This window comes from Alligator sinensis, unplaced genomic scaffold (genome assembly GCF_000455745.1).
Source record: "Alligator sinensis unplaced genomic scaffold, ASM45574v1 scaffold347_1, whole genome shotgun sequence".
NCBI classification, from domain to species: domain Eukaryota; kingdom Metazoa; phylum Chordata; order Crocodylia; family Alligatoridae; genus Alligator; species Alligator sinensis.
Window position 1 is genome coordinate 1,279,740 of NW_005841922.1, and position 9,854 is coordinate 1,289,593.

General features: G+C 36.6%; 1 protein-coding gene across 1 annotated transcript in view; it reads left to right on the forward strand.

Annotated features, from left to right (window-relative positions):
* The window catches only part of ZNF532 (zinc finger protein 532), an 88,980-nt gene that overhangs the window by 37,773 nt on the left and 41,353 nt on the right, over window positions 1–9,854 (forward strand). Inside the window, 3 exon segments of the mRNA XM_025198484.1 lie at window positions 570–662; window positions 5,676–5,857; window positions 9,320–9,496. Of these exon segments, the coding sequence (XP_025054269.1) occupies window positions 570–662; window positions 5,676–5,857; window positions 9,320–9,496 (452 nt within the window).

A 9,854-nucleotide genomic window follows, 5' to 3' on the forward strand; every position in this document is an offset into this window, starting at 1 on the left:
TCATGGCTAAGGGTAGAGATGCTTCAGTTCTGCATTTAGTATGGAATTCACAGGTAGTACAGTCGCAGATAGCTTGTGTCAGATCTCTGCATTATACGTAAAAACTCCTTGAGGGGCTGTGCTGCAGGGATGAGGGTGAAATAGCCCCTTAGTTCATACCACCTCCAATAAGAGTGCATGTAAAGGGTGCAGAAACTGTGAATCCAGGGCTGTGTGAATTATATGACTTGGCAGCAATTACTTTGTCTTGTAAGGGTAAATACCAAAAAGACCGTCCTTGCCTCCTGGAGCTTATAGTGCACCTTTCAGAGAGGAGCACAGCCGATGGACAAAATAAACCAATCAAGTGGGGATGGGGTGGGAGGACAAGATAAGAATGAAATGGAGCGGTGAGCAGAAAAGCATGCTGAGGTTTGGGGGGTTTTAAATTTTATTTGTAGCATGGACCAAATAGGCTAACCATGTCTGTACAATCAGTTTGTCTTGTGCTTTTCCCTCCCCGCTCTCTCTGCAGTAAGCTAATCCCTAATACCTTTTCTCATGTGCTCTGTGTACATTTTCCTCTCCAGGGGAGACACTATGGGACAGTGCCCCTGATTTTCCCAGAATGCACTAATGCAAACATGATTAGGCAGAGTGACAAGTACTGGCATACAATGCAGGTATGAAGGCAGAAAATCTTAAGGAGGGTACCATACTGCTTATAACCTGAGAACAAATTTAAAGGGTGGACAAGGGGCATATTATCTCGTTACATAATATTATGTTTTCATAAAAAATAAGGGTCTTCTCTGCATCACCTTTCCTTGTTGCTGTCAGTGAAAGGACAGAAGCAGGTATCAATTTGTTTCATTTTACAGGGACACTGTTAATAAACATAGGTATTATATCTGTGTTGTTTGCAAGACCCTCTTTAAAAATTTGAAAGTGTTTACCCAATTGATGCCCTTTTCCATATCCAGTTTTTTATGTTGGTTACATTATGTACTGTAGTGTTACAGCTGTGATTGAATACCCAACACGGTAGCAACTTTAAATGAACATGACTGCTTTAGTAACAGCAATACATCATATATTCCTGCCAGGATCTCTTTCTGTCCCATCATCAATCTGTATAAGCCCCACTATAGGAATAATGTTGATTGAAGTAGGACACTATCTAGGTACTTATTAATAGTTTAACATTTTTTTCCTTTGGAAACCTGAAAGAGAAATAGTATTTCTTTACTGAATTTGCTCTCCTTCCTTGTGCCTGGCATAAGTTCACTATTGTGAGGCTGCTCAATAATATGAGTTGTCAGCACTGTTTTCTGGGGGAGAAAGCATGCTGGGAAAAAATCACTGAGGCTTAAAATGAGGTGTTGGGGGAAGGGAACAATTGTGGACACAATGACTTGGATTTTGGAAACAAATAATAAAGCCACCATAAGTCTTAATGGGAGCCCAGTGATCTTCACAGTGTCTGTTTTGTTTGCAACATAAAATAGTATGTTTTAGTTGGATAACTAAGTAGCTGTTCTACTTTTTACAAATCTCTTGTTAGTGGTAAGTTTCCCGTTATAGTGAACCAAGACAACGAACAGACTAACAACTTGAACCTGAAAGATGTTCTACATAAGGTTACAATAACTCTAGTGTTCCTTTATGAGAAGTCAACACATAAACAGCCTTGATACCTGGCTAATTCAGCATGCAGTGCTGCAAATAGACACACAAATAACCGTTCTCATGTAAACAGTGCCATTACACTCACTAGAACCCCTCAGATGTATAACTGTCTGTGGGGTCAAACTAAACTGACTGCATAGATAAAACAGTAGATCAGGCTATCAAATATTTATGTCAAGCTGGTTTAGAGAGAGAACTGGGTAGCTGTCATGGCAGATATGTAGTTCATGCCCCTTAGGACTCTCAGATCCTATGGATTGTTATTGTCCTCAACACTATTCTCCCTCCAATTCTCTTCCACCTTGCTCCCAGACTCTGCATACAAACATGCAAAATGTTTATTGCAATGAAAAATTAATCGTGCTTTATTTTTGTGTGGGTTGGAATGAATGAACTGAAAGTAAAAGCCCACTTTAAGCCCAGCATGAAGTAATAAGGAAAAGTGCTGGCTTGCTGAATCCAAAGCTGTTTCCTCTTCCTGTTATCCTGTAAGCAGCTGCAATTACACATCTTTTTTATGCTTGTTAAAGGAGCAAACCAGCTGCTTTGACAAACAGCAGCACTGGTGTTTTGTGACACCCTGGTTTGCTAAAGGATGGTAAACTAATTATGCAGATTGCTTGCTCTCACCCAAAACAGATATACTTAGTGGGGTGGGTTTGGTGTATGGCTTTTCTGTGGCATAACATCCAGGTTTTCTTTTGTAGTGCTGCAAGCAAAGATGCTTTGGAAGGAATATGAAAAATCCATATGTTTCTCTTATTGGAATAAGAAGTTTTGTTTTGCCATTTTCTTAAGTTATCAAAGAAAACTCCAGATTCTCCACTATTGTATTACTGCTTATTAATACATAGATGGCAAAAGATAAATTGTGGCAATGGTACTGAAGCTCAAAAAATGTGGTAAGAACATTTTAAGTAGAGTTATGGTTAGTCAGGCTTTTGCCCTTAAGCCTGAGTTGAACACAAGTTAAAACCCCAAAGTAATTCTTTTAATGATGAAAGTCACGGACAAATATTTGGCTTTTTAAACTGAACTTTCTGGTGTGTCTGAACACAGATTCACTCTGGGAATATGTAGAAAATGTCCTTACCAAGGCAGCACTTCAAGATCCCCACAGGCTGTTTTTCTTAAGTCTTCCATGTGACAATGGATAGCCTGACTGTCTGCTTATCTTTTAGGCTGGGCATTGTGCTGATATCAGACACAAATTGGAACAATTTCAGATTTTCTATGCTTTACATTTGTTTTGATCAATTTTGAATTTTATTATCTTGCCATAATGAGGACTTTTGAGTCATGTGCTTTAGCAAGAGGCTGTGATCAAACACACAGGGCCATGATGATCACAAAATAAACCTTCAAAATGAGCTACATAAAAATGAATTCCCTTATTCATTGTGGGATAGTTCAAGATATTTCCTATTAACGTTCTTCCCTGAAATAGCTCTACTTGAAATAAATTTTCCTGGGCTTGCAAGTGGCCCCATCAAAAGCATTTAGACTGAGATATTATATTTGAAAAGGAATAAAATAGTGTGCAGGAATCTGATATAAAATATACTGCTTGCTAGAATAATTGTAATTCTCAAACTGCTTCACTTGTTGTTTTAGTACATACCTTTTACTAATATTTCATTTAAAAGCAAACCATCCCCTTTATGCTATCTTTATAGTGTTGGAGTGATGCTGTAACTGTGATAGTCCAAGAAATATGCAAGAGGCAAAATTTTTGTGGGTGATATCTTTTAGTGGACCTTCTTTATGGATGAGAGAGAGAGAGACAAGCTTTCAGGTACCAAGTACCCTTCGTTAAGCAACTTGAGGAGACTTGAGGAAGGGTACTTGGTACCCAAAAGCTTCTCTGTAACCCTCCCAAATATACAGTCGGTCCAATAAAATATATTACTCAAAAATCCTTGCCTTTTATAGTAACCATTAATGGCCTGTTCCTTCTACCATTGAAGTATCAAACTCTTTAAGTTGAAGTAGATTCAGGCCCTAATTTTGCATGAATGCACAGACACAATTGCCAGGAGACCTGAATCTACTGTATGACAGCTGTTTGTAGCATTTTACTGTTGTGCTTCTAGTTGGAGTTTTGATTCTATTGTTATGACTATGCAATGGATGCTAGGGTAGCGCTTTGGATATCTTTCTTCAAAATCCATTTATTCAAAGGTCAAAGATGCAGACTGAAGAAGGGGTCATTATCATATGATGCCCAAGTTCTTGGGGGGTATATTCTTTTAGCAAGAAATAAGACAAAATAATTTCTTAATTGCAATAGGTTGTTTTTAACTGGTAGACCACCAAGATTGTGTTACAAATTGATGCAGAATTATTTTTATTTCATATTCACTAAATCATACTTAACATTGTTAAAACCCATTACAGTGACCGTTTCCAAAAGCATGCAAGTCTCATTTTTTAAAATGTTATTAAATAATCTTAGTTTTATTTTCAAATATGAATACATCCCACTGAAACTCAAGGAACATTTATGCAAATTTACGTTTCAGACCAAAGAACATTTTGATTTGGCCAGTCCTAAATAAGTACTAAAAGGGCATGCACTTTACTGAGCAGTAACTGTACTGCACACTGTGCACAGTAAAGCGTTGCTGTCTACATGTGCATGGCAATTGGGCCAGTGTAGACTAATTTACAGTGCCATTGGATAGTCCTGCCAAACACAGGTACTATCTGATGGTGGAGTAAATTACTGTGCTTAAATTCATGTGTAGACAGTGATGTTGGGATTGTTTTTCTCCAGCTCAAATTGTGCTTGAGTGAATGTTCAGTTGCATTAATTGAACATGTAGGCATGCCTTCATTTTATTATTTGTAAATGTTTTGAAAAACAAAAATAATTTGTTAAGATAGGAAAAACAATGCCTGCTTTATAAATATTATGCATAATTATAGTTATTTACATATGCAAGGTTTATTTACATATATTCTCATAAATATTTTAAAGCTATCTATAATCTTTTTACTTTTCTTTTTAAAGACCTTTATTTTAACAAATATACAGAATTAGGTAGCATAATGGATGTTATAATTTAAATCAAGCAAAAACAAAGAGATATTAAAGTAAAGATTCCTTGGTTAAATTGTATTTTGGTGAGAGAGATTTTTTTAGGGTACTCGGAATTAACAGTAATTTGATTCTCAGTTATACAATGGCTCCTTTAAGGTGGGTGTAAATGCAATTTACATGGACCACACTGGTCGTAAGACAGGCCGGGAAGATTTAAAAGCTTGGAGGTCATAAGGTCTGTGAAAGGCAGCAAAGTGCATCAGAACAGCTGGGATCTGTTCAAGAACATCCTGAGATGGATGGACTCAGTACAAACTACAATAGTAGATGAAAGCACATAGAATGAGATGATCAAAGCTGAGACAACACATGCGTAGAGGATACTGTAGTTGAATAAGTTTCTTAATCAGTAAATTGTAAAAGATGTACGACACCAAATGTAATCATGAAGAAAGTATGTAGTAATATACAATGCTGCATGCTTGATGTAAGCACTTTAATGTATAAAAAGAGTAGAATAGAAATACATTTTTGAGTTTGTGTTTAACCCTGCACTATCCCTGCTTTCAGCCAGTCTGATCACCTGGCTGATAGGATGAATAAAGTCTACACTAAGTTTATACCCACTGAATAGCTACTGTCTGCTCATTTGAGCCATGTTGTAGTAGGACCTGACAGGTTTTTGAAGGCAACACCAGATCATATGGCTGCTCGCCACTGTCAGAGTGATGTATAAAAGGGTTTCACTGTATCTGAGAATCAGGCCCAGAATGTACAGTTTAAGACTTTTGTCCTACAAAAGATTTGGGTTTAGAACTTATGCTCGAATTTTCCTTCCCTTGTCAGTATATCTCGCAGCCATAGTATCGAAACTTTCATTTCATATATTTATGGTACTTGACAGAAGAAATCATATAGAATTGAACCAAACCATTTGTTTTATCTATTTTGGCTTATCATTTAGAAGACATGCAATATCTGCCAGATGCTGCTTCCTAACCAGTGCAGTTTTGCATCACACCAGAGAATTCATCAGCATAAATCTCCATACACGTGCCCTGAATGTGGAGCAATCTGCAGATCTGTCCACTTCCAGACACATGTCACTAAGAACTGCCTGCATTACACACGGCGGGTTGGCTTTCGGTTAGTATAATGTTTACATACGTGTAAATAAAATACGATGCAAATTTATATGTAAATAGTTTTCTTCTATGTTTTTTAAAACCTTGACTGAAGAGGGTGTTTTGTGGAAGTTTCTTATAGTATATTCTTTCATTGTTTTAAAGTCATCATGAGTATGATAACATTAGTACAACAGAAGTCCTTGTTGGAATTCAGCTTTGCCCTGGGGTATGTGTTCATGTATGCTACTAAATCAGAATGTTTTTAATTTCACCTTTTACTGCTTCAGCCATAAGAGTCACACTTGGGGCACGCACAGTCTCCAAGCTACAGAATTCATCCATACTTTACTAATTTAGATTCTTTAAAATTCTTTTAAGCTGCCTCTTGGACAGACTCAGTGTCTGGTAAAATAATTGTAATTATTTCCTTTATTAACTGAGAGCCGATAACTTTTATATACAAATGGGTATACTCCACCTGCCTGTGAGCACACTGCAGACCAGTCTATGGAAGTTTGTTTTTCTCTCCTTCCCCGCTGTGGAAAGTTCAAATGTACCTGTATTGCTGAATTTACCATTGCACTATAAACAAGTTAATTGTTACTGTCTGATGGAAATGCTCTTTCTCTTAACTCTTTTAATTTCAGCCTTACTCCAAAATTTTCTAGCTGGGAAGTTGCCCTCTTTGTAAGATAACAGGAATTAGAGAATTATCTGGGATTTAACAGAGAAGTACCTAGCAGCCTTGCAGTCCTGCCCTGGTTTAGATTTTCATCAGAACTGGGTCCAACACCAAGACAAGAGTCTTCCATTTCCCAGATCCTACCACTGACTTGAAGGCAATGATTTTCAACCAGGGGTCTGCAGACTATGTCTAAGGGGTCCATGAAAGATGACTGATCAATCAAAAGTATGTGAATACCCACACTTCCAATTCAAGGGGGTCTGCACTACCATTCAACATTTTTTAAGGGTCTGCAAACAAATAAAGCTTAAAAACTACTGCTTTAAGGGCTTTTCAGCCTTCCAGGATATTTTATTTGGCTTCATGCAGAAGGGACAGAGTGACTGAGAATCCTATTAGCTGTCCGTGCTCCTTTTACTTTGAAGGAAATTAAGCTCATTTGCAAGGACGCCCAGAATTTGTCCAAGGTTGCGCTGAGTGGGGGTGGAGGGGAAGTATCTGTACAACAGAAATTTCAGCCTAAGTCAAGGTTTCAACTCTCATGGGAAAAAAAAATGTTCTCTGTCCTTCCTCTTCTCCCAAGCAACCTTGAACTTTTAATCTCGTTGTCATCATTACCTTTTAGGTTTCTGATGTGTCTGGCCTCCCTGCTGTCTCTGAAAGCTGAATTATGTACCTGTTTGACTCTTACATCTTTGACTTAGAGACTCTTGACTCTACCCTGAAAGCTGCAGCAACCAAATGAGTCCTCAGAATTTCTACACCATGCCTCAAGGGTGTTGCTAAATTTTCTAGGGTTCCTCTTCAGGACCCTTGCCAAACTCAATGAATTCCTCACCACAGCCTTCATCAAAGCTCCTTTTCTTGTCTTTATGCTGTAAGCCTACCCAAGAATATCAAGAAGCTACCTTCTTCTCATCAGAAATGTCAGAATTTCCTCATCAACATCAAGCATTCTCTTGAGAAAGGACATTTCCTTTGCCTTTCCAAAAAATCTGTTGCCAGTGATTTAGATTAGTTGATTGAACTAATTTAGTTGAAGCTTTTCATCTTCACTTTACTTGGGTCCTCTCAGACTGAGAGGAAAAAGCTGCTGTTTTTCGAGAGTGGGGATGTCTCTGTATCCTGATAGACTCAGTCCTAGCTTTATTGGATGCCCATATTTGAGGATTCTTTATTTTGTATGAGGAAAAAAAATCTAGTTTAGAAGGAAGAAAAACTTTCTTGAATATGATACGAATAGCACATCAGTAGTAGAACTAATGTGAAACAGGGTTGTAAAAAGAGACATATTCAGAAAGTATTGTTATGAAGGGAAAATAGTTTTTCTGTAAGTATGAAAGAAGATAACTTTCTTCACACGTTTCATTGCAACCCACTCTGACTTCAAATCACTTGAAATGTCATGTGCATATTATTATGCTACCGAAGACATTTTCTGGAAAAGTTGAGGCACTTCAGACTGTTTCTGAGATATAAGTGCAAAAAATGAGATGCTTTCACTTTTCAAACAGTTTCTTAATTCTTTTGACTTGATATTAAAAAGGCATACTTTTCTAATGATATTGTGCGATCTGTCTACCATAAGATTACCATATCTCTAAATGGCTATAAAGACAGAATAAGTTCAGAAATGGGTGACAAAAATAATTAGAAGCATAGAAAATTTTGTAAAAGAAGAGGTGAAAAGGGTAGGGACTGTGTAAAGAGAGGAGAGAAGGTATGAATAGGTGGAAACATGACAGAGGCATACAAAATAATAAATGGTATCAAAAAGGAAGTGTCATTCAGAGAAATGTAAAGGCAGTACACTTACAATCAGTAGAGGGATTTTTAAATTTTTAAATGCAATGTAATAATTGGCTTGTGATGAGGACAGAGAGTTTGAGATAGCAGGTGTCAAAAATAATTGGACCTTTATATGCATAATGAAAACCTCTACATTTATATTAAATCAGATTACAATTTCCTATAGAAGGAGGTTATTCAATAATTGTCTGCACAAAAAGTGCATTTTTGGAGCTTCTAAAAGGATCTATAGCAGACCGGGAAAAGCGGCCGCTAGCACGATCCAGTATGGAAATTCCTGTGTTCTTATATTAACTCAATTTTTGTTCATTTGTTTTCATTTCAAATTGATTGTGAAAAGATATTAACACTAGAAGAGTCTATTTTAGAAAAATGCACCCAGGATTGCAGCCTAATGAATAGAAATTATTGTAAATCAATAGTTTAGTCAACCTGAATTTAAGTTCATTCTTTTCTGTCCAAACATTGATTTGACTACTAATTCAGTTAATGGAGTGCTTTTGTTATAATTAAACCTGAAAATACAGCAAAGCCAGTTTTTAAGTTGTCTTTAATTGTTAGTAGTATTTACACTGCAATATAGTTCTTCATGCAGTTTCTTATTACTTAAACATGTATTTTGGACCTTCATTCTAAGCCAATTGGGGCTCTCACGAGGTTTTTATTTATTTGATAGATGAAATCTTCTTCTTTATTGGCATGATGCCATTAGACAATTGTATCCTCTTTAGGTAACTTGGATTTCTATACATTAACTGCATATCATCTTTCCCCCCTGCCCCTCTTTTATCAGTCTATAAACATGTTCTTATTTCTGTTATCTCTTAAGTTGTGGTTTGAACTTTATGAATTTAAATGGATAAAAATAATAAGATTTTTTTCAGGATATTCTTCCTTTCATATCTCCGCAAAACCAGTATTGATTACATATATTATTAGGATATTTTTGTATTATGTCAGATTGATTCTCTTTCTCTTCTCTTACAGCTGTGTACACTGCAATGTTGTGTACTCTGATGTGGCTGCCCTCAAGTCCCACATTCAAGGTTCTCACTGTGAAGTCTTCTACAAGTGTCCTATCTGTCCCATGGCATTTAAATCAGCTCCCAGCACACATTCCCATGCCTATACACAACACCCGGGTATCAAGATAGGTGAACCAAAGTAAGCAATATTAATTTTTTTGTTGTTATTGTACTTCACTGCATTTTAATAACCAGTGAAACTGCATTCTCTGCTGTATTTATAATGTTAAAAGTTACATATTTCATAACCAGCAATTTGTCATCTTCATGATAACGTGTAGAATAGGTTTAATATTTTTCATGAATTTCTTTGGTAAAGATGAGATTTCCAGTAACATTTATTTGAATGTTGTAGGACAAAATAATTGATATAACGGTATCCAACACAAGCTAATTGTAGCCAATCTTACTCTCTGATTTTTTTTCTTTCTTGAGCTATTTGACTTCTAATTCAGATGCATATTTTACTTTGAGCTGAAGTATCAGCAGGCAACGTT